The sequence below is a fragment of the Sprattus sprattus genome (assembly GCF_963457725.1).
Source record: "Sprattus sprattus genome assembly, chromosome: 1".
Taxonomy (NCBI): domain Eukaryota; kingdom Metazoa; phylum Chordata; class Actinopteri; order Clupeiformes; family Clupeidae; genus Sprattus; species Sprattus sprattus.
Window position 1 is genome coordinate 65313452 of NC_137920.1, and position 27413 is coordinate 65340864.

The 27413-nt window shown below is 43.1% G+C and overlaps 2 protein-coding genes across 2 annotated transcripts in view; both read right to left on the bottom strand.

The window, feature by feature from the left end:
- Nucleotides 1–21502, bottom strand: part of LOC308379234 (serine/threonine-protein kinase DCLK1-like) — a gene marked incomplete at both ends in the record, with an annotated part of 57054 nt that extends 35552 nt beyond the window's left edge. The window contains 3 exons of the mRNA XM_080856292.1: nt 11171–11523; nt 11907–11938; nt 21174–21502. Of these exons, the coding sequence (XP_080712418.1) occupies nt 11171–11523; nt 11907–11938; nt 21174–21502 (714 nt within the window). The remainder of the gene's footprint in view (nt 1–11170; nt 11524–11906; nt 11939–21173) is intronic.
- A 2231-nt stretch (nt 21503–23733) lies between these two features.
- On the bottom strand, nt 23734–26581 carry ccdc169 (coiled-coil domain containing 169; the record flags this gene model as incomplete). Its single annotated transcript, XM_080836331.1, has 8 exons — nt 23734–23836; nt 23998–24074; nt 24481–24534; nt 25342–25440; nt 25563–25603; nt 25893–26003; nt 26158–26240; nt 26508–26581. The coding sequence occupies 8 exons, from the start codon at nt 26579–26581 to the stop codon at nt 23734–23736; spliced, it is 642 nt and encodes a 213-aa protein (XP_080692457.1).
- Between the last annotated feature and the right edge of the window lie 832 nt (nt 26582–27413).

The following is a 27413-nucleotide window of genomic DNA, read 5'->3' on the forward strand; positions in this document are numbered from 1 at the left end:
ATTATAACAGGCTATGCAAATATTACAATCACAGTCTCCAATAATGTAAGTAATGATATTCTCTATGGATCCTATGTACTACATATCTATTGACAGCAGTGGCATCTGAGAATAATTTTTTTGTATGTGTAAAAGTATAAAAATACATCTGTGTTTGAGGACAACTTTATCTTTCCATCAACTTAGCCTCCCTAAAAATGTGTTAATTTTAATGTCACTAATTACTCCACAAGGAGGCAGTGTAAAGCTACTTTGGGCCCAAACTGATATGAATACTGTGTGTGTGTGTGTGTGTGTGTGTGTGTGTGAGTGTGTGTGTGTGTGTGTGTGTGTGTGACTCTCTGTTGTTCATGCAAATGAGGAAATAACTGTACAGCTAAGTAGAAGGGCACTACAGAAATGGATTTGATCTACCATTAGAAATGTGAATGTTGACGATGTTGAGTCCAAATCTATCATCATTAACTCATTCATGTTTATGTTGTTTCAGTCTGTAGATGCACCATATGTATAAGGGAAGAGCTACAAGCATGGCGAGTGACTTCACCCACATCATCCCACATACGAGCACGTCAGCACACTGCTGTTGCTCCCAGCTCACACCACCCTCTGACAGACGGAGAGGGGGAGGAAGAGGAGGAGGTGAGATAGAAAGAAAAAAATTACAAATATGTAAGATATCTTGGACTGACATCATCATCCAGCCACATCTGAAGAGAGCTGGCTCATCTGCACTATTTACCATAGACATTATTGGTAGATTGTGGCATGCTATTTACCATAGACATTATTGGTAGATTGTGGCATTCTATTTACCATAGACATTATTGGTAGATTGTGGCATTCTATTTACCATAGACACTATTGGTAGATTGTGGCATTGCTTTGCTGTCTACATGAAAGATAAAATGATATTGTCGCTGGAAGTTTTTTTCATTGTTTCCTTATTTATTCAGTCAGTGGTGCCAAAGACGCGTGTTCAAATCTAACTTAACAAGTAGTCTTTGTGTTGCCCATGCCCACGTGGGATACAGCAGAGAGAATGCAAAGAGCAGCTATTCTTGTCAGCCAAAAGAGTCACTGGCCTTTCAGCAGTGCTGTCTCCAACATTTCTGCTTCAAGTGGTAAATATTTTAAAGGTAGCCGAGCAAGAACGTGCAGAACATCAGTTTAGTTTGACGGTTGAAAGGAAATAATAAATGTCAGCAAACAGGGTCAAACATGGTAAAAAAAATTCCAAACTAAACTGAGCTATACAGTCACAAAGCTGCCCAAATAAAAGTTAATTCACACATATGCACAGATCCACATATGCATACCCCTGTATGTTTTGACACACACACATTACATCTTGTGTCAGTTCAGGCCAGGGTTTTCCATGCTAGTGCTGCTGGCCCCTTTGAATGTACCACCCAGGGTTGGGGCACAGCAGCGGTGCTGGTGGTGTCTGCTGGCTGATAATGAGCTGTGGTGGACTGCTCAGTATTGATAGTGTTCAGGCCTGCGGCCATAGCTCTCCTCACACCTCACATAGCAACCGGCGTCCCACTGCTACTGTATGGGTCACCTCAGCCTGCTGCTAATCCTGCTTTTGATGCAGACACACACACACGGACGCATGCATGAACACAAACACAAACACACACACACAAATACACACACACACACACACACACACACACACATACACGCACACACAGAAATAAGCAAGTATATAAACAAACACACTGACACATTCACATCTACTCACACACACACACACACACACACACACACACACAAGAGAGATTCTCTACTAAAAAAAGGTTGAACATTGCAAAATGTACTATGTACCAGACAACAGGAAACAAGTGTCCAGGGTAATAACAGGTATATCATTACTTCAGCCGCGGATGTGAGTCTTAAATCACAATTGAATTGCAACAGAATACTTCTAGAATTCCAATATACCCGACGCGGAGCTGTCCTTGGTGCTGAAACCTCAATACAGCAGGGCAGCCTGCACGGTTTAAGCCCACACTCTCAAATGTGAATCAATAATCACTTACAGCACCAGGCCACCAAGCACTACCACCATGCACTGGACCATCACTTTTCAGTATGCTGTCATTGCATTGTATCAAGGGCAAAGGGTGAACTCAGAACAGCTTACCAGACTGGGGACAATATTTTCGTTTCTATTTATTTTTATTTATATATAGAATTGCATGAATATTTACAGGAGATTTCCAGATAAAATAAATGGAAGTAAAAGCACAGTAGCCTATGTGCCCAGTAGAGTAAATATCAAACTCGTCTCTCCATTCGTCTCTCCTCAATGACTGACCAATCCTAATCCAAACCTGATAATTTAAGAGGAACTCGCAGACCCTGAAATAATCTCACCATGCCCTAAACCACTTACGGGACTGTTAAACACTTGTGAGATTACATGCTTGGTTGGGAAGGGGGCAGGGAAGGGAGGTAGGAGGTGGGAGGGGTTGGTCAGTGTGTCCGAGAGGTCTCCTATTGTGCGCGCGGCGGAAAAGTGACGTGTTGGCACGCTCGAGGGGGCCATGCCCGGCACGGCACGATCAGCCTGGCTACCCACTGACTGCAGCCCTCCCCCTGCTGGTCTGGCCCACCATCCAGGCATAAATAAATCTGCCTGCCGCTTGCATAAGCGTGGAGACCGCACAGAGCAGGCCATATGAGAGAGAAGAAGGGAAAAAACAGACTGTGCGCATGGATAAACTATGTTTCATGAGATGTTATCAAACAGTTAATTAGCAAACAAAATGAGTTGTGAGAGCCAAGAAATGACTGACTGACCCCCAGTCCACCCCCCATCAAGATGGCAGTGCGTCAGAGCAGCATTTGTACAATGTCCAGGCCAAATACGTAGTTTCAAAACATGCTTATTAAAACCTTAAGGAGAACTAAGGAGGAGGAGACTGTGATAACAAGAGGATAGAGTTTAGTATTGGCATCTATTGTGTTCTACTTTTATGCACAATGGCATTGTTCAGTGGTTATGTAAATCGGGATTACAGGTCTTTCGTCTACTGCATAGGAGCCTGGGACAGAGGAGACTTTGGGTGAGAGTCCTTTGTGTTGTATACATGGAGGACAACAGGGACAAACACATATGGAGACAAATCTGGATCAAAGAAAAAACATCTTTCAAGGCCTCTCTGTATATCAGCCGATCGGTTGAGGGAAATCCGCCAACGGTCCGACTCGCTATTAGCTTGATCGTCTGAGGGCCAGTTTCTAATTCCATGCCTGAGCTGGATAATACTTCAGGGGGATGACAACACCAAAGGAGGAAGATGGACGGATCTGCAGAATCACGCACCCAGCAAGGCAGATGGGGTGGCTGGATGGTGCCGTGTCTGCGAATATGAGCACCGCATCGAATTAATGAGCGTCCGTCTTAAGATCATAAATCAGAACAGCGAAATGCAGAGTGCTGGAAGATGAGGGCCGTTACATAAGAGCCCTAATTATGTAAGGTGGCTGACGTGCCAAAGCCAGAGCTGAAGCTTAAGTTTCTTTTGTCATTGAAGAACTGCAGAGCAGGGGAGAAAGGAGGGTTATGTGTGTGTGTGTGTGTGTGTGTGTGTGTGTGTGTGTGTGTGTGTGTGTGTGTGTGTGTGTGTGTGTGTGTGTGTGTGTGTGTGTGTGTGTGTGTGTGTGTGTGTTGGTGTGTGTGTGTGTGTGTGTGTGTGTGTGTCTGTGTGTGTGTGTGTGTGTGTGTGTTGGTGTGTGTGAGAGAGAGAGAGAGAGAGAGAGAGAGAGAGAGAGAGAGAGAGAGAGAGAGAGAGAGAGAGAGAGAGAGAATTGTGTCCTTTGAGAGGAGCTACAGATTCCAGCTCCCCTGCAGGACAGCAGAGAGCCTTTCTCTCTGTTCTCTGCTTCGCTCCTCTCATCTTTTGCTCTTCTTGCAAATGTTTTCATAGCCATGAGCAGCTCCTCAGCCTTGGGTGTGTTGGCTTTGGGCAATATGTCCTTCATCTGAGAGAGCTCAGAGTGTCGAGGGTACAGACCACAGTGCCTCATCTCATCCCTTCATAACAAATACAAGCAGAATGTAAAAAAGGCCGGTAAAGGCAATCAGTTCCAAAAGGCCAGATTTCAGAGTCACTGCGGTTACATGGATTCGAATTACTGGCTTATTTGGACTGAAATAGAATCATCCCTTTCTTGTAAACACCTTTATTCGAATAATTGCGGTCCGACTAAGATCCGATCGACACCCCAAGATAACTCGGTCCGAGTCGATTGATAATTCGGACATCGCGCACATGTAAACGGTGAATTGGACTATGAACTGGACTCTGCGTCTTTGCGCATGCTTGAAATCCCCCCTCCCAGGTCGTGACCCTGAAGTCCAAAGAGACGATAAGTTGTCTCAATCATAGACATGTATATATCAACTGTTCATACTAATGACATGTTTTTATGAATATCCCAGCCAGGCACTGAGTTCAAATCCCTACAGTCACATGACGTCCATCACATGACGTCCTACAAAACACAATGTGAACCAAGGAAAACCTAGAGCTTGTTTGGAGATGATGGATAAACATATACAGTATGTTAGCGTAATTATATGCAAAGTCTCTAATAGTTCACTAATTACCAATCGCATGATAGTTCACTAATTACCACATAAACCAAGAAAAACCCACACCTGGCCACTGTTTGTGCTGAGGGCACCTTGGGACAAATGCATGAACAGATGTGTGAAGGCAAGAAACAAAACTCCAATGGGCTGAGACTTGTGAGTACATTAAAAGTATTCCGTGATGGCAGTTGGCTCATAATTGTCATCTCTCTGCACGCACGGCACAGCGCCAACAGATTCTGAGTCAAATGACTCGCCGGGAGGCAGCAGCTGCCTGAATGCCTCAGACAGCTTCAGTGCCGCGTGCTCTTGGTGAGCTGGCGCCTCTCATAATAAATGTGAAAGCGCACCTGCTGGTAAGGCATGCATCACAGGACAGAGTGACTCAACAAAAACCTGCGGGGAGAGGCAGAGGCACGGCTCCAAGAGTTTGAAGAGCCGGTGCAGACAGTCCCCTGCTACCTGCACTCTCACACTTCAGTGACTGTGCCAGAACAGACTGACACAGAAAAACAAACAACCTTGGGCGCCACGGAAACAGTGGTGAGAGGACTGCAAATATCATATTCTTTTCCCCCCTTTTCACAATTAAACTAAACACAGTTAGCATCTTAGGCACATTTGTAGGAGATGTTGTCTCAGGACCAGAGTCCGTTGAGAGTGGTGTGCCAGATAGGGTCAATAGAGGAATGGTAGAACGGATAGTTATCCCATTTTTCAAAGTACAAAGTATGATGTACCACAACACCTCCTCACTGAAGAACCCAAGCAAAAATGACTGAATACTCCCTCTTATAGAGAGGATAACCCTAAATGATCAATGGGAGACTACGGTGCCTTTGTGTAACAGTTAAAAAGAAAAAGCCACATTGTGTGTGTGTTTGGCATCTTTTGGTAATAGGAAACTTCTGAGCTGAAAGATTTGAGGGGAAAAATAAGACCATATGCTTGGGCCGGCAGATCCAGATACTCCACAGAGCCTGTGGTGCATGGTGAACATTGAGCTGTAATTAATTTGGTGCTTTGTCATGAAAACCATGGCCGACTGACAGGCAATGTCAGAGAGAGAGAGAGAGAGAGAGAGAAAATAACCTTGTGCAAGGAGTGTCGTGACAAGCCATTGTCTTCTGAGCCTACATCTCTTCACAGAAGCACAGTAAGCTTCACTTGGGTGTACCCTCAGTGAGACCTTGAAAGAACTTGTTCTAACAATAGCCCATTGAGGTCCAGGTGTTGGCGTTCGTGTCTGTGTGCATGAATGTGTATGCCTGAGTCTGTGTGTGTGCGCAAGCATGTGTATGTGTGTGTACACTTGTTTATGACTTTGTATATATACATATGGTTTTGAATATGCCGATTCATCTGTTTGTTTGTGTGTAGTACCGTAGGTTGGTCGAGTAGCAGTGCAAGTGGTTCCTTTTGCTGGATCTAAGGGTAAACAGAGGCTTAGTGGGTTATAATAGGCAAGCCGTGTCCGTGGCCTAAGCCACTTATGGACCGTCTATCTCAATGATCAGACTGGCAGATCTCTTTGCGCCCTCACAACCCCCCATTATGACGTCACAGTGGCCCAGCCGTTCCTAGGCAACTAGATCACATCGTGATAGATGTGAGGGAAAGATCGTTTTCTCTGGAGATTGTGAGGAAGAGGTAGGTTGTGACTAAAATTAGCAACATGGCAAATCCTGTGAATGTTATAAAAGGAACAGTGTGGTAAGTTATGCATTTCTTTTTTTTCCCTCTCTGCAAGTGGAATATGCCTGTCTGGTGTATGAAATGTTCAGTATTGAGTGAGACAGAGAGAGGGAGAGAGATAGAGAGAGAGAGAAAGAGGGAAAGAGAGAGACACAGAGACAGAGAGAGCCTGCAGCAACCCAGCATGACTTTTCCAGCAGGGTGGTTTAATTGGGCTTGATATGCTCCCTGCAATGTGACATTTTCATTATTTAATCCATTTCAGACATCAGCTCTTTCCCCCAGTGGAGAGAATGGAAGCGGAAATGCTGCGTAAGCCTCTGCCTCCCACTGTTCATTACAGGGGTGAACCTGCAGCAGCCAGAGGGGCTACAACACCACAGCACTAGCTGTCACTGTAAGTGTGGGTGTTGTGCCTAATCCAGTGCATAGTATGCTATGAGAACTGTGAATGAATAAAGTAAATGTGACATGCATATGTTTCGTCATCACTCTTTTTCCTATCATGGGGCAGAGAGGAAAACTAGCCTAGCTCAAACAGCCTATAGCTAGGCTTTGACAGAGACTATGGTGAATGAAGGCAGTTAAATACAATAAAAGTGTGTCTGTCCACGCCAGACTACAGGTAAACACCTAAAAAAAAAAAAAATCGTGAAGGAAATGCTGTGTCAACATGCTTGGCCATTACAGCTGACTGTATTATCAACTTATTTTCAGACACAGTACAAGTCTGCATGCCCTCCCGAGGCAGAGCAACTAAGCATGACTCAGCATCTGACAATTCAAACACATCTGAACCCTGATGAACACAACTGCTGATGCCATCATGTTCTCAGACCCCAACAGATGGTTGATACAGCAGCCTGCGACACTTCTTTCCCACTTAAGCTTGATATTTACTTTACAAAGACAAAATACTTACGCTGAAATACTATACTGATACTATGAGAAATATACAAAAGTACAATAGAACACATTGACACTTAACTGGAGAGTTAATGAATTACTAATAAGCTCCCTTCAAACTACAAAAAGGTCACTGTGACAAACGTGACAAACAAGCTTGGCAATCAACTTCTACAGAAACATGAGATGACTGAAAGACCTGTGTTGACCTTGAGATGCATATTCAGGGAGAGACATAAGAAGACCCAGACGGCCCCAGGAGGACTATGCAGATGGCACAGGCTGGTTGAATGCTTTTTGTCAGTCTTATTTTCTTAAATGTAAAAGCAAGCACACACTGAATAGTGCACATCATGCAGATCTGCCATGGCAGGCATGAAGAAGTAGAGGGTCAAAATCACAGCTTTCATTCATATTTAACATGCTCATATCTGTTGTCTTTGTAATCAACATTACAATAAGGTCATGAAAAAAAAGGTATTTCTGAAGTGTAGAAGGTCACTCGTATAGAGTTTACTTCCCATACCAATTTCCTATTCTTTAGTTCTTTGGTTTTTGCTGTAGTTGTTTTGTATTAGTTCTGCACTATCAATCTTGATCCTAGCAATCCTAGCACTCTATACTACTGTACACACCACTGAATGGTACAATTGTTTTGCCTGCTGTAAAATATAAAGGCAATAACGCTCAACACGGGTCTGTCAAACAGCGTGTTCATGTAACATGGTGTTCATAATTGCTTGTGCTTGGTTTTTGTAGCATAATTGCTTTCCTTGTTGACATTAAATAGTTTGGATATACAAAACCTGCTGTTAGGTACCTCATTGAGGTACTCCCATCAGCACTGATGTGATTTCAACTGTGCAACAACAAATCTCTGTTAAGCTGAGGCAGCACTAGCCTGGCCAGGTGGATTTGTTTAATAGTTTTCAGGTGACTCTCGAGTTGATATGCGAACAATGAGAGGAGAATGAGAAGCAGACCCTGATTTACAGTCTCTGTCCTGATTAACAATATGATACCATGAGACAAGAAGGTCCTCGGAAAGGCCCAGAAACCTCATTCTCCCTGATTGACAATTTCTGCTCCGCTGTAGACAGCCTTAATGTTACCTCTATTCAACACAGGCTATCAGTCTATGAATGCAACATTCTCTCAGACATCAGTTAGGGTAGGCAGGCACAGTGAAAAATAACATTCAAGTAGATTATAACCCTCATCTAACCTTTGGACACCTTAATACTGCAGGCAAAATGGGGTAAATGGACTAATTAATCCCGCTTCCAGCTCATTACAGAAAATAAGCTGGGAAATCTCCAGATAAAAAGAATATTCTGGTATAAAAAGTCTCTTGTTGTTTCAGAAAGCTTTCTCTTTCTCTCCCTCTGTCTCTCTCGCTCTCTCAGGATTAGACTGTGCAAAACATGCAATGAGATTTGGCTAAGAGATTTCTCTTTTCATTTTGAAAGCTGAAAAATGAATATCCCTATGGAGCCAGTGGTGAGGGGATGAAGATTTGAGTTTGCAAACACTCAACTGAAAGACCCAATAGAAGGCAAATAGAACCACATCACAACAAGACAGACAGCTATGCCCTCTTTTGCAATAGCATCACAACAAGATAGACAGCTTTGCTATCTTTTATGTATGTGTCTGTCTGGGCTTCCCTCTCTACTCCTCAATCATAAATGACACTGATAAGTGGTCTCATGACAGATCTTTATGTATGTCACAGATCTGTCTCATGAACTGGCACACACACACACACACACACACACACACACACACACACACACACAGAGAGACAGGGAGAGACAGAGAAACAGTGAGGTGGGGGGGGGGTTAACATATGCTTCTTTCCACTACATGCCTTCATCCCCTCTTCACAGACCCATGCACAGACATCCTCCTGGTCTCCCCTGCTTTTCTGCCTCTCGCATGGCCTTACTTGCATAGCTATCCAGCATGCACTGCACCGAGTCTAAGCCCAGTCCATCTGCCATGGTTCGTGGCGCCTCCAGGCCTGATCAATCACCTGTGCTATAAATAGAACTACCCATAATGCTCTTACCCCTCTTGTGAACTACCCACTATGTTGCCCCATTCTAAAACGTCTTATTGCAGTGTCTTTCATGGTAAAGAAAGCCGGGCAAATTCATATTTCTTTGAACATAATTTGGCATGTTTGTGCAAATGCATGTATTTTAACTCAGAAGTTAGAGATGAGGATAAGTGTTTATAAAGAGATGTCATCTGTCCAGAAGCAAGTTCTGGGGCACAGTTTGCAGGGATTACACACACACAGATGAGCTACACACATTTAATTTATTCTGCTGATTGCAAGGGAAAATTTTAACACACGCAGGGGGGAAATGGCCAAGGGCTTATGGCTATGACAACACTGGGCAGATCAGGGAAACGGTTTCTAGACCAAAATACCAAAAACCACCACTACAAATTAATATGCATGCTCTACTTTGCTACACTGATGCAAGGAACAACAGTAAGTGCCCTAGGGCCTAAAACATTTTCATGAAACAAAAATATCTGAGAAGAGCCAAGGAAAGCATTTTATAGTCTAATACGGTTTTAAATTATGTACGGGTCATTTGGGCATTCAGCAGAAACATAACTCTCGTAAGAGCATACAAGCTTCTTTTAGGCTTAGTATTTCAACAATGAAAGTTAACATTTAAGAACAACTCTGGCCAATACTGAAATAACACAAAGGATTACAATGGAGGGTTGGAGCTACTGTCAGAGATGCCTCTGGAGAGATCAATGGGCGTGGACAGAAAAGGGAAAATAAGATCTGCTGGAAGTTCAATTAGTCTTTGATGAATTCCAGACAGATGGTATCTTTCTTCCCATTTACCTGCCTGCACAGATATGAGCTTGCAGAACTTTGTGTCTGTGTGTGTGAGTGTGAGTGTGAGTGTGAGTGTGTTTGTGTGTGTGTGTGTGTGTGTGTGTGTGTGTGTGTGTGTGTGTGTGTGTGCGCGTGCGTGTGTGCGTATGTGTGTGTGTATGTGTGAGTGTGTGTGCCTATGTGTGTGTGTGTGTGTGTGTGTGTGTGTGTGTGTGTGTCTGCATATGTGTGTGTGTGTGTGCGTGCATATGTGTGTGTGTGTGTGTGTGTGTGTGTGTGTGCGTGTGCGCGCACGTGTGTGTGCAGAAATGTGGGTGGAATATAAAGGAGGGAATTCTATTTCCAGCAGCTCTCTAAATGACAAGCAGATATAACCATGGAGTGGGCAAAGCTCTAAGACCCCATTCATATTATCTCTTCTGCTTTGCTTTTCCTCTCCATTCAGAGCACACCTTTCTTTGTCAAAACAAAAGGACTATTCTTAGTAGTCATGGATACATTCACAATGCACACCTTTACAAAGAAAACCCCTTTAATGTTATGAAGCAGGCAGTGCTAAACCCTTCAGTGTCATAGGATGGTAGAGGCACATGGCATTTAAAACTCAGAGGTGGCTCCCATCGCCACGGGCATGAGCTTCTTCACTAGGCCTGAATTATGTTAATACATCAAAGTAGGTACGTATAGAGATGTTTAGTAAACACATGAGGCTCATCCAATGAGACATATACTGGTTTTATTTCTATTCAAAATGCCTGCATAAGACAACTACAGATAATCAAATCAGCAGTATGTGCTGATGTTTTTCTTCTTATGAAATGGAAAGGGATCCATTTTTCAAAACCCTAAACATATCTAAAAATTCTACAGCCTCTTGTAATTTCTCAGCAACAAGGCTGAGTTTCCCTGTGGATCTAATGTAAAAATAAAAATATAGTGGACACAAACCAAATAAAGCAGGCCGTGTATGGCCTATCCATAAACAACACCTTTATAATTCAGTGAGCATGTTTTTACAAGATGGAGAAAGAACCAATAAATCAAGGATATAACAATGTATCCTTTCAAATTTAACAACAACTGACACTTACCTGATTGCCATCCAGAGTGTAGATCCTCTTGACAACACCTGAGTCGAGCTTGATGGCATCGGTAATATCAGTGAGGACCTGCTCGAACGAGTGGGCTGTCTTCTTGTTGAGCAGGATGCGTACTGCCTTGCGAGGCTTCATGCCATTGCGGACGATGGTCACTAACTTGGGCCGGATGAAATCCTTACATCCGTACATCTTCACCTCAGTGGATCCTAGTTTTGTACTTGCCAAGGAAGGTGGTGGTTTGTTATTGGCTGAGGCCTTCACATTCACAGACCAGTTAGGATTGACATTCTTGGTGTAGTCGATCTTTTTGTAAGCTTCAATAGATGCACATACATAACACTCCCCTGCAAATAAGCAATGAAAAAATGAAAAAGTGGTCTGAGAATTGTTCATCTTTGTCAAGGGATTGTATCTGACTCTGCAATGCACCTGCAGAAAGTTCATTTTGACACCGCTTTTTGCTGGCTAAACAAGTTGGGTTTTATTGCAGAACCTCTGAGGGTTCCTTGTTATAAAAGATAGACCATAAAAGTTATTTAAAGTAACTCAATTTAATTTCGTTTTAATAGAATACAATATTTTGCTGTAGCCACTACCCAATGACAGAAGTGATCCCTGTGACAGAAGAGGACATGGTCCAAAGGGCCAAGAGTGATATAGTAAGAGGCTACCTGGCACAAATCACAGGCTACATCATGTGTAAAATATAAAATGCTCATCCACTTACCTTCCACAAGCTGATCAACAGATGTTATCTTTGTTAATGTCGTGTCTTATTCTAAGAGTTCTCAAGAAACTTCTCAAGGCAAATAGGTATGAATATACTGAACGGTTTATTCAGAGGAGATAACTACTGCTGAGCTGGTCCATGGAGCATCTCAAAGACTCTAAGCATATTGCAAGAGCAATCCAGTAGAAAACCTAACCAACAAGTCCCCGTGCCCACTTTTATATTGATCAAATCACCCTTTGCTCTGGTTTCATTTGCGTCTTATTTGCGTCATTGGACTCGACCGCACCTAGAGATGGAAAACAACAGGTACCTTACTTGCGTCATTGGACCTGACCGCACCGAGATGGAGAACAATCGGTCCAATTCTCTTAACAATGTTGCCTATCAACCAGCTTGCTTTGTCTCTGTCAACAGAATTAACCACCTTGAGATACATGGTGTACAGCTTCCTGTGATACCAGGTATCTCGGGGCTTTCAGACACAGTTCTTCACATTGTCTGCCTTGTGGCTTTTGCAGAGGCGTCTGTCACCTTGCCCTGACCCCCCTTTGTCCCTGAAGCATCTAGGTAGTCTATGCAGAGGAGGCATGTTTGCCACGTGATTTATCATAAAAGGTGTCTTTGCACTTGGGTTTATACGAACAGGTCTGTCTGCCTCATGATTTCTCGGAAATGCTATCTTCTCACTTGGGTTTATAAGAATAGGCCTGTCTGCCATAGGATGTCTCTGAAAAGGGGCCTTTTCTGCCTCTGGCAGCCTCTTCATAAGTTATAAAGAGCTATCTCTATTTGTTGAGATGTCCATGTTCCAGTACCAGCCATACACATTATTCAACAGTACAGTAATAAACAAGATAAAAATACCACATTTCCCCCCTTTGAGGTGTCCACACCTCACTATGCAGCGTAGCAAACCATTAGCATTATGTTAACACTCCCGTTCAGTGTAATTATCTATGTCCTATGTAGCATCAAAAGCTGTGATACAGTTACATCTCAAACATATGTCAGTTAGGCAAAACAAGTCCACTGGGGCGTTCCCAGATGGATCGTACAGAATTGTAAAGGCAAAATAAATCCACTGGGGTGGTCCCAGATGGATTGTACATGAATCACAAACTGTGTAACATCTTAAAAGCAAGCATTCAATCTAAAATAGTTAGTTAACCATTCATCTTCTAGGGTACAGTATTCATGCATTTGAGGCTTAATCTCAAGAACTTAAGTTTCACTAAACAAAGCGGTTATATTGTGATATTGGGATAGTAACATTGTGAAGTATGTGTCATTTCAGGTGTGTGTGTCATTCCAGGTGGTGGATGTATGTAATGTGGGTATGAAATGTGACATGTCAAAAATGCCAAAAACAAAATAGCAACAATCATCACCCTTCCATGAGCCTGCCGGAGGGTCAAGAGGTTGCGTCTGTGGTTTCCCACACGGCCGCCCTGGTGGTAAAACAGGCTAGCACATTGATTCTGGCGTGTTTTTTATTATTATTTATTCATTTTTTATTTATTTATTTATTTATTTCAATCTCCCGCTCATCCCTTCTTCCAGCAAGGTCGAGGTGATGGAGCTTGGGGATGTCGTAGATGTTGTATTGGTACGGGATGGCCCTGGCGGGTCGCTTATAAAGCTCTGATGGGTTGGGGGTGGCGAAGTCTTGCCATGTGTGCAGGGTGTCTGGGTGGTGCTCTCCTGTTGAGTCGAGTTGGGCGAAGCCCTGCCACGGGTGCGGGGTGCCTGGACGTTCCTCTCCTGTTGAGTCGAGTTGAGCGAAGCCCTGCCTCGGTTGCAGGGTGGCTTGGCACGCCTCCCCTGTTGGGTTGAGTTGGGCGAAGCCCTGCCACGGATGCAGGGTGGCTTGGCACGCCTCCCCTGTTGGGTTGAGTTGGGCGAAGCCCTGCCACGGATGCAGGGTGGCTTGGCACGCCTCCCCTGTTGGGTTGAGGTAGATGGAGGTCTGGCCCGGGATGGTGGTGGCTTGGCATGCCTCTCCTGGTTCCTCTCCTGTTGGTAGAGATGGAGAAGACACGAAAGGAAGAGTGCCGCAAAGAGCGACATACCCACCACCGCCAGGAGCTTCTGGAGCCCATTCTGGTCCTGTTTTCTCCTTCTCTGGAACTTGATTATTCAGAACCCCCTCATCTTTGCCGTGCAGCTCACGCTCTGGCCTGGCAACCGTCTCTCCATCGTCCTGTGGCTTTGTGGCTCTGAAACAATAATTAAGGTGGTGCCACAATTCCGATCCCTGTACTCTTACCGCAGTTGGAGTGGCTTTCATCACCTTGTATGGTCCTTCGGACCTTGGCTGGAGGCAATACCTTTTTAACACCTTCAGGTACACCCAATCTCCCGGTTGCACGGCTCTTACGACCTCCGCCTCCAGGGTTGGTGGTTGTTCCTGCTGCTTTGCCTGTTTTGTAAATAACTTTGCGAATCAGAGTTAATTTTTGCACATAATGATGAAATTCCTTTGGAATTACTCCAGGGGTGGTCCCATGCCTGGTTCCGTGATCCGTGGGACTGGCATTGGTCGTCCTGCAAGAATCTCGTGAGGGGGGAGGTATGCGCTGCGGTTCTGCTTGCAAGCGCACTCGCATTAAAGCAATGGGCAAAGCATCAAGCCAGCTTAGGTTTAGAGCAAGCAGAGATCTTAGCAATTTGAGTGTGCCATTGGCTCTTTCCACCATCCCCTGACTTTGGGGTTGGTAGACACATCCCAATCTTCTTTTCACCCACAGAGTTCGCAGGATCTCATCCCACGTTTTCTCTGTGAATGCTTTTCCTTGTCAGATGATATTATTTCAGGGATTCCAAACCTTGGAATGATTTCCATTCCGAAATTGAATCACCGTGTTTGTACTTGGTTTATTCAAAACATTTTTTCTTGACACTTCTCCCCCCTTCGGCAAGCACCTACAACACTTTGACCGTGACTCTTTCGCACGTTTCTACATCACATTCACTGGCCTCCACCTGCACCAACCACCACCTGACCCTGTCAGCCTTGAGCACAGGGAACATTGGTGTATTGCAGCGTGCTTGCCGCACAGGTTTAATAATGCCTGTCTGCAGTAGCCCCTCGATGGCGCCTTGTATGCCCTTCCGGCTGGCTTTAGGATAAACACCAGGGGGCTGGTTGACTTATGTCATTTTCACCGTCAGGCCAACAACATCATTCTGCACCTTGGTTTGACATACCCAGGTACAGGTACGGATGGCCTGCCCCTGCAAACAAACCATAGGGCAGTTCTTGACGTACTGTATGCCATCTGGTTTTTCCTTCACCTGCCCCTGGTCTACTTCCTTGGAGATCTTGACCACCTGTCTACACCATCCCAGTCTTTCCATGTGCACAACAGCGCTAAGGCCATCATTAACCCTACATCTCTTGCTCTGTGTGCTTTCCCTACTCTGAGTGTGATGTGTGGTGCTGCTCCTGTTATGTCATACTGATCCCCTCATTTTGTGTCTTCCAGAAATGTCACTCTCACCCCTACTCTTTCCTCTCTACTACACTACTACACTGTACTTTCAGAGGATACTTAGCTTGCTTTCCGACCTCCTCACATCTTTTCTCTCTCCCCCCTCGTCTGCTTCCTCGTCAAACTTGATGGTGCAGTCTGTGGGGCATCTGGGAAATCTTAAATTAACATTAATAGTGTGTATGAGTGGGCCCCAAGTTTTCCACAACTTGTCCTTCCACTCCAAACATGCCTAAACAAAAAACTTGTGAGATGTGGGTAACTGGCTGAGGTGGGTGTGTGCTGACTATTGTTTGGCGGGGCATTTGACTGGCCACACAGATCAATGACAGTCCCCGAGGGGTACACTTAATTTGAATACCCAGCTTGCATAATGCATCTCTACCCAACAAATGTATGGGTTGTGTTCCGGGATTTAAACAAGCATGAAAACACTTTTCGTGCCTGCCTAGATCAACACTGAAGCAGAAAATGGTATTAGCTGCACTTATCCTGAAAATCCTACGGGAAGGTGTTGGGCGTCTTTTGGGTTTATACATATGTAATAGCTCCAGTGTCTACAATTAATGAAATTTCCCTACCCCCAATTTGAACCTGCAGCATTGGCTCATTATCAGCTCCATTCGATAGTATCGGAAACCTCCCCCCTTTGATTCTCTAGGCCTCATCAATAGTGTGCGCCCTGTATGGGGACCCTGGACCGCTAGGTCCATTCTGCCTCGCAGGACCATCACCCCCTCCCCACTGCCCCACACTCCGGTCGCCGGGAACCTGTTCGGTGTTGTATAAGTTCTGTTTGCACACCCTGGAAATGTGGCCAGGCTGTCCGCATATCCAGCAAACTGGTAGCTGTGCGGCCTGCTGTTTCCTGAAACCATCTCTACCTCTTTTCCCTCTGGCCTGAGACTGTTCCTCTCTGCCTGGCCATGGACTTGGCCAGGGCTGTGGGCCCCTGAAGCCCTGCAGTGGGTGACTGTAGCCCGGTGGAAATGGTTGTTCGTACTTGGGTGATGGGTTTAGCTTGTGCTGGGGCTGGCGTTGGTTTCTCAACTGGGGAGCCTGGCTGGCTACCACTGGTGCTTGTATAGTCTTTTTTGGAGCTTTTTCTGGAGGAGCTTAGGGTTAGAGTCCTTCTGGTTCAGGCCCATGTGGTGAGTCACAGCTTCTCTGAACATATGTCTGGTCATTGACCCAAGGTGCCAGTCTTTTTCCAGCTGGATCCTAACAGCAACCTGCGCCATCATGCAAGACTGGTAGACGAGAGTTCAGGCCCTGCACGGCAGTGTGTCCCCATGGTTGATACTGCTGTACTGTCCCCTTTGCTATCAGAGGCATAATGTTACTTGCTGCTCTTTTTGACTAGACTGCATGGTCTTAGGTTGTCTCTCCTCGTCTGAGCTCCAGTTCTCATTCCCCTCAGCTGGGTCCCCACTGAGTACGACTGTCACTGGTCCGTGTGGGCCTCGTCCCTTTAATGCCCTTGTGTCTAATATCAGTTTTAATTACTCTCTGTTCTCTTCGCTAGCCTTCTAGCCTTGACCTCTTTTTCTCAATCTGTCCTCCTTCTGTCCAGCGTTAGAGAGCTGGCTTTCTACTACCTTTATCATTTCTACTGCCTCCTCACGACTGGGGTAATCTACCCCACTGGTTACTCTTTCGAATTGTAAGTGAGCTATCTTCAGTGTTACTCCTGATCTGCACCTTACGTTCTCTTCTGGCTCTGGAGTTTTCTTACACCTCTGCACACTTCTAGTTTCTACAACTACCTGATTTCTGGGGTTGTGTACTTCTTTCCCACTAATCCCAAATCCAACTGCCCTCTCCCTGGTCTCCTTTGTGCATAGGTTTGTGCTCTTATACTGTACTAGTTCTCTTTGAACTGCTTTATATAATTCCAATGCGAAGTTTAAATGTCCTCCTCCTTCCTGAACTCTCTCCACTATGTCCTCCCCCCTTTGACTGACTTCCCACCAGTCTAGCATCAGCCTTTGCCACTTAAAGTGAGGACACTCTGTTTTGACTGTGTCAACGTTCCTACCCATGTGCCTTTAGTCCCATAATGTGTATAATGTCCCTGTGTTATGAATTATAATTCCTGGGTTTCAATCTCTTGTTTAAGGATTCTAGGGGCTCCCTGTCTCGGGCTTAGTTCAGTAAAACCAGAAAGCAGTGTACTCAATGCCATTCACATTAGTTTCCCCCCTCTGGGCCGCTTCCACACGTAAACTCCCGCTATCATGCAAAGTGTCCAAAACAGAATGAAGAGGACAATGTTAACTTTGTGAAGTACAATGTTAACTTTATGCCATGTGTTGATCATATCATTTGTTCATACAAAAAGTATTGCTTTCATGAGTGTTCACCCCCTTAATAGATGGGTGAGCCAGGCCCGCAGCCCTCAGTAGTGAAGCGGCGACAGCTAAGCCAGCGGCGGTTGTTTTATTCTTTTCCTGTAACAGACACAACAATCATTAATTACACAATGTGAATGGATATAGCAGCTCGTGACATTCGAGAATATCAGTGTAAGTGTAACGGCGACTCATGCTGGGTGTCACTTTTTCACGAGTGCCGCTTGCAGTTTCAATGTCTCCCACCCTAGGATATACTTACAACGTTCTTAAAAGAAACACCATCACACCGAGTGTGGTGTGCCAATGAAAATAAAAGTCTCACTTGCTCGTCTCATCAGTTTTCACTTTCAGGCTCTCTGTTTCTTATGAGCCCGAGGTACAATTGTAATGCCTGTAGAATAAACAACCTCGCAGCGAGTGTCGTACCAAATAAATGACAAAGTCTCTTTCAATTTCCAAAATTCTTATGTTCATGTCACAGCTTTCCCCTTGACGTCTAACGTACGCGAATATGATTCTGTGATGGGCTACTGTTGAGTCTGCCTCTGCCTGCTCAGTAAACATGTGACTAAATTACTCACTCACCATGTACCATCTGTTTAAATACTTCCTTTATGAAACTGCATCTATTTCAAAACCAACAGTCAGCAACAAAACTCATCTATCACCCTGATACTAATAGCCTAATGTTTACACTGACAAATCAGTAGAATAACTTTCTTAACACTTTTTAAAGTGGCAATATATCTACCAGCAAATTAGCACAAGTGTTCTGATAACACTTCTTATTATGAGAATATTTATCCTTATATTATATTTATACCGAATATGTCTCAGCAAGTGCCTTACTCAACAACCTCTTTTCTCTAGGGACTGTCCCCATTGAGACGATCTCTTGACACGTGGCGCTGCCTGCACACAGTCTGTTTTACCATGCTTACCTAGGTTGCACTGCACTTCCTGTTTGTAACCACAGAGCGTTGGCCGCGCGCCAGTGGCTGCACACCAGATTGACTCTTACATACAAATATGCCTGCTCTAGACATCAGCAATCAACACAATCACCTCTTAACCATTTCTTCAGTAATGATACTATTCCCACCTTGATACATGTATATATTGCAATACAAATTTCACAATTGCTCGCTATCCTGAACAAATGATCTCACATATACACTCGTACCCATCATTCATTTCATATTGCGCAATCACTCTCACCTCACTTTTACACACACACACACACTCGCACACACACGCGTCAGTCTCTCTCTCTCTCTTTTTCTTTTTCGGAGATATTCACACAAACTATTCTATAGACACCAACATACAATTTTAGCACACCACACTAGTCTTTTTACTACAATAAAATATTCTCCTTCAGGAAAATGCGCACACGTTACAATAAAACACTGCCTCCACTCCAAAAGAGGTATTTGTACAAAAAACACGTTATGCCCTGTTACGTCTCTCGGCCCGTAGCCTATTTTTCTCCCTCAGAAAAATGGACGCAAACAAAGTCTCACAATACAATATTCTTCTTCACCTCAGAAGAAATCCTTAAAACAAAAACACTTTATGCTTCGTTACGTCTCTCGGCCCATTGCCTATTTTTCTCCCTCAGAAAAATGGACGCAAACAACGTCTCACAATACAATATTCTTCTTCACCTCAGAAGAAATTCTTAAAACAAAAACACTTTATGACTTGTTACGTCTCTCGGCCCATTGCCTATTTTTCTCCCTCAGAAAAATGGACGCAAACAACGTCTCACAATACAATATTCTTCTTCACTTCAGAAGAAATCCTTAAAACAAAAACACTTTATGACTTGTTACGTCTCTCGGCCCATTGCCTATTTTTCTCCCTCAGAAAAATGGACGCAAACAACGTCTCACAATACAATATTCTTCTTCACCTCAGAAGAAATTCTTAAAACAAAAACACTTTATGACTTGTTACGTCTCTCGGCCCATTGCCTATTTTTCTCCCTCAGAAAAATGGACGCAAACAACGTCTCACAATACAATATTCTTCTTCACCTCAGAAGAAATCCTTAAAACAAAAACACTTTATGACTTGTTACGTCTCTCGGCCCATTGCCTATTTTTCTCCCTCAGAAAAATGGACGCAAACAACGTCTCACAATACAATATTCTTCTTCACCTCAGAAGAAATTCTTAAAACAAAAACACTTTATGACTTGTTACGTCTCTCGGCCCATTGCCTATTTTTCTCCCTCAGAAAAATGGACGCAAACAACGTCTCACAATACAATATTCTTCTTCACCTCAGAAGAAATTCTTAAAACAAAAACACTTTAACAATCTACTTCTCTGACCGTTCAGTAAAATCACCTCCCATTTCTTATGCCTTATAACTTAGTTCTTTTTCGGAGGACAGTTTTATGCAAATGTCTCTTACCCCAGGTTTTAACAGGACTAAAGTGACAATTGCTATAAGCAAAAACAAATTGCTCACCTTTTTAAATGGCGCCTCAATTGTCCCACCAGTCCCGTCCGTCCCCGGGGACGAGATGACACTAAAAACGTCCTTTTCGATCGCGTCGGCGTCACCAAATTATGTCGTGTCTTATTCTAAGAGTTCTCAAGAAACTTCTCAAGGCAAATAGGTATGAATATACTGAACGGTTTATTCAGAGGAGATAACTACTGCTGAGCTGGTCCATGGAGCATCTCAAAGACTCTAAGCATATTGCAAGAGCAATCCAGTAGAAAACCTAACCAACAAGTCCCCGTGCCCACTTTTATATTGATCAAATCACCCTTTGCTCTGGTTTCATTTGCGTCTTATTTGCGTCATTGGACTCGACCGCACCTAGAGATGGAAAACAACAGGTACCTTACTTGCGTCATTGGACCTGACCGCACCGAGATGGAGAACAATCGGTCCAATTCTCTTAACAATGTTGCCTATCAACCAGCTTGCTTTGTCTCTGTCAACAGAATTAACCACCTTGAGATACATGGTGTACAGCTTCCTGTGATACCAGGTATCTCGGGGCTTTCAGACACAGTTCTTCACATTGTCTGCCTTGTGGCTTTTGCAGAGGCGTCTGTCACCTTGCCCTGACCCCCCTTTGTCCCTGAAGCATCTAGGTAGTCTATGCAGAGGAGGCATGTTTGCCACGTGATTTATCATAAAAGGTGTCTTTGCACTTGGGTTTATACGAACAGGTCTGTCTGCCTCATGATTTCTCGGAAATGCTATCTTCTCACTTGGGTTTATAAGAATAGGCCTGTCTGCCATAGGATGTCTCTGAAAAGGGGCCTTTTCTGCCTCTGGCAGCCTCTTCATAAGTTATAAAGAGCTATCTCTATTTGTTGAGATGTCCATGTTCCAGTACCAGCCATACACATTATTCAACAGTACAGTAATAAACAAGATAAAAATACCACATTAACCCATCAACTGAATAGATGGTCCGGACCCCCTGCGGTAAGTTAACGTTATCATAAAGGGAGCGGGTCAAGTCGGCCAGTAGTGCACCAAAAGATCCAAATTTGTCGACAGAGATGGCGCAGACAATGCCATCGAAATACCGATCGCCATTCCGGTAGAACCGCACCTTCTTTGCCCTCTTCTCTAAGCTCAGCGCCTTTAATGTGCGCGTTCGGAACAAGCTGCTGTGCGCGCTATGTGGTGGACTGGACAACCCATTAGATCGTGCGGCACCAGAGCTGTGCCTCTGACCCGGGTCCCTCTGTTCGAAATGCTCCCCCTCCATCTCTGCAAAACAACACAAAGTACAGTAGGCCTATATTACGCTTTTATATAACAAACCATAAGTAGTACACCATATAATAAAACTAAACATAAAAGTTTGATTTATTGAGTCATACTCAGACTAATGGCAACAGAGTGCTCTGGTCCTAAAGCAACTTTTAATGACAGCTTAAATGATCTTCAGTGTTTTGTCTAAGCCTCAGAGCAGAGTGGACGACTGGCACTTGTTGGTCTGGTTGCACAGACTGACTTGCCCGTTTTTCAGCAGGCTACCCAAGCCTTCATATCTCACGTACGGTATGTGCGACTGCTTTAATTTACAAGTAACGTATTCTCAGCTTCGACATAAAGTGGTGCATATTAACGAATTGGCATCGACAGATAAATAAAATAAAACGACAGATAAATAAATCAATTAATGCGGTCAAACAAAACTCTAAGTTAAATTAAATCAATGACCTTAAGTAATGTAGGGTGTACAAAAATAAACACAAAAGAGAAAGACACCAAAGAAACAAAAAGTCGATGTATGCATCACAATCTGGATCCAAACGTCCAAGTTAATGTTTACAGTGGCCTATTTGGAAACAGCGAATTCATAATAACGTGACAGGTTTAACTTATACATGCAACTATGGCTACCCCAAGTAATCAGCAAAAATCCCCTTGTTGGTGCTTACCTTCTTAATTTGAAAATCACCTCCGTCCGTAGTTTAGCTAATCTGCTGGTCAGATGTGACTACTCCGTCTTCTTGCTAGGTAATGGTAAATGACAACGAAGCAGATTTACGCTGCCTTTGTTGACCCAATAGCCAATGTTTCCAATAAACTGGGCAATAGCCTGCCAGACTACGCAGCGACTGCGCTGCAGTTGCTGTCCTATCCTCTCGCTGTCGTGTCGTGATTTACATTGGCTAGTTCGTCCCTCATTGTAATACAGCACCCCACCGCAGAACTGCCACTATTCATACACGCCTCCAAACCGACTCGGTGACTGGCAAGAAGTGGTCTTGACGTCATAACTTCCTAATTTTGTTCATACAAATCCTCATTGACTTGCACGTCCAGAACGTACCTTCCGCATTTAAAAACAGAAAGATAAGGGTTTAGATATATCAGCAGAACCCTGATATATCTCCTTATTCCGCTGATATTTAGATACAAGACGTTTAACACGCATTGACTGTCGAAGTTGAGTAAGACTCCTCGTGTTTCTTGTTATTGGTGGATAGATATGGAAATAATATAGAAAAGCAAATAGATTAATTATTGCTTTTAAGATTCAGTGACTGCTGATTGGTAAATTGATTATGTATTTGTTTTCTTGACTGACCAGTTTCATGATCAACTATAACTACTGCCCACAATATTGCTTAAGAACATTTTTCAATGTTTAGGTAATACACACTTGTTACTGGCAATTATATGATTTGTGGTTACCTCTTGTGATTTTACTTTATCTTCACATCTCTATCTCACATCATTTACAGATACTCATTCTTGAGCTGTTAGGGTAAAGTGTCTGGCAGTACCGTAGTTGGTTATATAATAGCAATTTCATTGCCTGTTTTAGAAAGGCCCTCGGGATCAATGGAAAGATGAGACAACCATATATTTGTCAATGAGTCTAAAATATATTTTTACATTTGAAATCATCTTCTGAGTTCCATACATAATTTCTTCACCTTGCCCTCATTTTCAGAGACAAGCCGTTTAAAAAAAATGGCATTGTAATTAATTCCTCTCCATTAACCAGTCAATCTGTCCAGCACCAGCAGTTGTATAGGCTGGTATGTGTTGCTGTCAGTCTTACATAAAATAATGTGGCTCATATTATGTGGTGTTATGAGGCACAATATATGTTGGTATGAGGGTATGTCAGAAAGAAACAATTGTGTATTAATGAACTTGAATTTATTTAGAAAGGAAAACACAAAATCAATGTCTAAACCCTGCTACACAATTTTCTACTCATTGCAGTGTATATAAAATGTGGGCTTTCAGTGGAAACATTTTAAACAGCAATACAATACAAAACAGCACACTATTTCTAAAGCATTAGCTTATTTTACACATTATTTTCGTGAGCACTTTCAGTCACGACAATTCTATTTCACATTAATACTAAACCTTTAGCTTGTAGCAGGTCGATAAGGCTCGCCAGAATATATGGGGCAAACATTATTGATCCGTAACAGCAATGCATTCGAGATTTCCAATGTCTCTGATGAGTCAGCGCTTCAGTTTGGGTAACCTGCTCCCGTTTGATGCTCCCGTGGCACCCCCTGTCTTCCCTTTCGGGTTACACTTCCGGTTGAGCATATTTTCCTGGCCACTGTAACCACAAACACATATAAATTACCCATGGTGCCTCTGTGTGCAGTACATTATCACGGCTGTGTCACTGACCAGATGGGAGATTAGGAATCAGAGAGAAGCCTATTTGCCTGGGTACTTTACACACTTTATTTGTGTCTGAATAAAAACATACTGCACCTTCTCACTGGAATCCTGCCATTTCCTCTAGGTTGATGTAGCTGTGTCTTTCGGCTCACATCAAGAGTTGAAGACATCTAGAAGTGCATTGTTATGTGATATGACATGACATAAGACAGTAAGAATCGGAGCTGGTCCTCAAAGTCACCAAATATACCTATATGGAGAATAGAATTATCTTTGCCATTTACTACATATGAGCTAGGCAAGATGGAAAAGATGAAAAAAATATTGATGTACACCTCTATTCTGATACGTGTACACAACACTACTTGGAAACACAGTTTGTAAATTATAAAATCCAAGCATGCAGAACCAAAAACCTCAAACCCCACCCCCTACGCAAAAGCTACACAACAAATCGGGGGCTTTGAGTTTTAGTGACAAACCTTAGTGACACCCTATGAATAATGCAAGAGAGAACTTTTACTAATTACTTATACATTTTTTATATGAAACTTATTGAACTTTTCAATGACTAACCTTTGCAATCTCTGCTATATATGCACGTCTGTCTTCATTTGTTTTTTGATAAGCCTGGTTGAAACAAACAAAGCAATTGCAGTTTCACATTCTGTGCTATAAAAGCAGTAGACACTGAATTGTTAATAACAAGCACCTAAGAATTCAAGTTCAAACTACTTTGGCTTGGACAGAAGGCAGAAAATGCAAATCTACTCTTGGGTCATTAGCCAGTGTTGTCTTTATATCTCAGTTAATCTCTGGAACACCCTCTAGCTATTTTCATGCTGTTAAAGTAACACTATGTAACAATTTTACCTTAAAATAACAGCTTGAAAAAAATTGTGCCGCTACAATTACTTTGAAAACGGGAAATGGCCTCTCCGCCATTGCCATCGGGGTCTGTAGGGAAATTACTGCGGTCTGTAGGATTTCTGGAGCGCCCAGTCCTTTGTGTACTAGGATCGGGTAGCGATTTTGATTCAGAGCTAGCCATCTTTCTGCTGGATTAGTTAGTAGTTTATTTGCTGTCCTGCTTTGTCTTGTCTTGCACTTGCTTGATGTTTGACTGTGTTAGCAAAGTTGTTGACTCGCTAGTTTATCATAAACAGCAAATTTCAACAGGTTTTGCCGCTAGGGGGAGCTCCAAGCCAAACACTCCTTAGTGCTGCTTTAAGTAAAGAGTCCAGATGCAAAAAAAATCAAATAAAAAGGAGGATGCTAATATATCACATGCTAATGGTTATATCATAAGACTGAGAATTTGAGACCTTGCTCTCCTTGTTGTTTCACATAATTGCAAACGTGTTTTTTCCCCCAACATGAAGGGTGTCTGGAGGAGGCTGTAGTTTACATACACAGGGTGAAATTGCCAAGACAGACCTTTCCCTCTTGCTGAATCCTTGCATGGAGATCCAGAAGTTGACTGTGAAGGTTGGACTTCTCAGTGGTAAGGAGTTTGAGGTGGTGTTTCAAAGCATCCTATGAAAGATTATCAATACTATTAAATTAAACATGTGTCTATGTCTTGAGGCCTGTAAATTCCTCTCTGAAAAAGGCAAATGTCATCTATCTCCCATAGAGTAGCCCATAGTGCTACTTACCTCTGACGTGGCATCATAAGACCGTATTGAAGCAAGTCTATCTATAAATAATGATATTAAGATATTTATAATGACAACAAAAACTATGAAGGCAAAATACTATATAGTAACAATGAATAGTATAAATGTTAGACGTAGTCTTTATCCAACCATGCCTGTAAAATGTAAAATCAAAGTTGACGTTTCGTTCACAATGCGATCTTGCATATGACGTCTCTACAGTACAAGTAGGCTATTCCCAGTATTTGATTGACAAGTTAAACGTTGGCGCCTCCCCGACGATGTCAACATAAACTACATCTTTGGAGCAAATTTTGAGTGGTTTCATACCCATGGGGTTGCCACGGAGGTCCTCCAGTCTCCCGTGCACAAATGCAATTTGCCGCTCTAGCTGCCCGTTGAGGTCCAGCTGGGTCTCATATCTGGTTTTCCATTCGTTTCCTAATGTAAACATTATGGAAAAGACATATTACTTAGACGTGGCTGAATTACTCGTGCTCTCATTTTGTTCCGCAAACAAGTTTCGGAAAATGTCTGATTTCAAACAAAACGTCCCACTTTAAAAGCTGGCAAAATAAGCGAATAGCCTACACACCTTCGCCTTCAACACTATGGAGTCTGTCCTCCAAATCTGCCATGGTGTTTCTGAGATCTGAGACAGATTCCTCCAACATCTCTCTACGAAAGAAAGGACATAAAATCAAATCAAAGCGTCACATTTTTTGTGATTGTTTAATAGATTAAACAATTAAGGCTATTTATCCATGAAATAGGGGGTTACACTGAGGATGTGTATAGTTCGCAGAATAATATAGCACGAGACATCAGCGGACCGACAGAAATTAATTCTGCTCAGGCCTGTAGGCTATCACTCTCTCTTTTTTTCCATTAGTTATCGTTTAAATGGTAAATATGGTGTCCAGCGTTATATAGTTACCCACTTACTTCATTTCCATCTCCTTATCAAGTTCTGCTTGCAAGCGGGCTAAGCCAAACTTTCCTAAATCTGGCTCTTCCATTTCAGAGGACCTACGAAAACTTTGCAGCGAGTTGTATCTCCATCTCCCAGGGCGACATTCATTTCCGGCAATCGTATTCGTGACGACGTCTAGCGCAGACATCACGCTAACAAGATTACATTTGAAGTGTTGCGTGCATAATTTACATATCTGCAGTTTTCAGATATGAGATGACAGAGGAAAGATTGAAGGCTTTATCAGGAGCTTTTTGTTTGCCATAAACTGTTTATTTTGTTTCAATAGTAGTAAACAAATACCAGCACAGCTAGATCAGCTTTGCCTACAAGTGTTCAGATATTGTTTATTCAGTTTAGCAGATGAAGGTAAAGGTAGGTCATGCAATAAGTACACACACACACACACACACACACACATCATATAAAAATAAACTTTGATGCAGGCACAGTACTCTTGGGGTTGTCTGAGATCTTAGAATGACACAAATTTTAGTGCAAAAATACAATAACATTAGACTTAGATAAGGTAAGAAAGTGCATTACATTTGGTCATTACTTTGCCTCATTCTTGTTTGGAATTGTCAGCATCCTCCTTCTTTACCATGGCCTTTGCTGTCTGCTTTCCAGCAGTTTTCATTGCAGCCTTGAGACCCATGTTGTCAATGTTGTAGGCAGCGAGGCCAATATTGACAACAGACTTGACAGTAGTGTCTGTTGCCCGTCCTGCCTCATCCCCATACCTTTTATGGACAGTGCAAACGTTAGAGGGTTGTCTGCAGATTCAAGTGCAAGTGTGGATTGTTGCATTTAGGAGCCATTGCCATTAACTAGTAGAGGAGGACACTTTACGGCCTCAGAGATAATTTTTCTTTTTT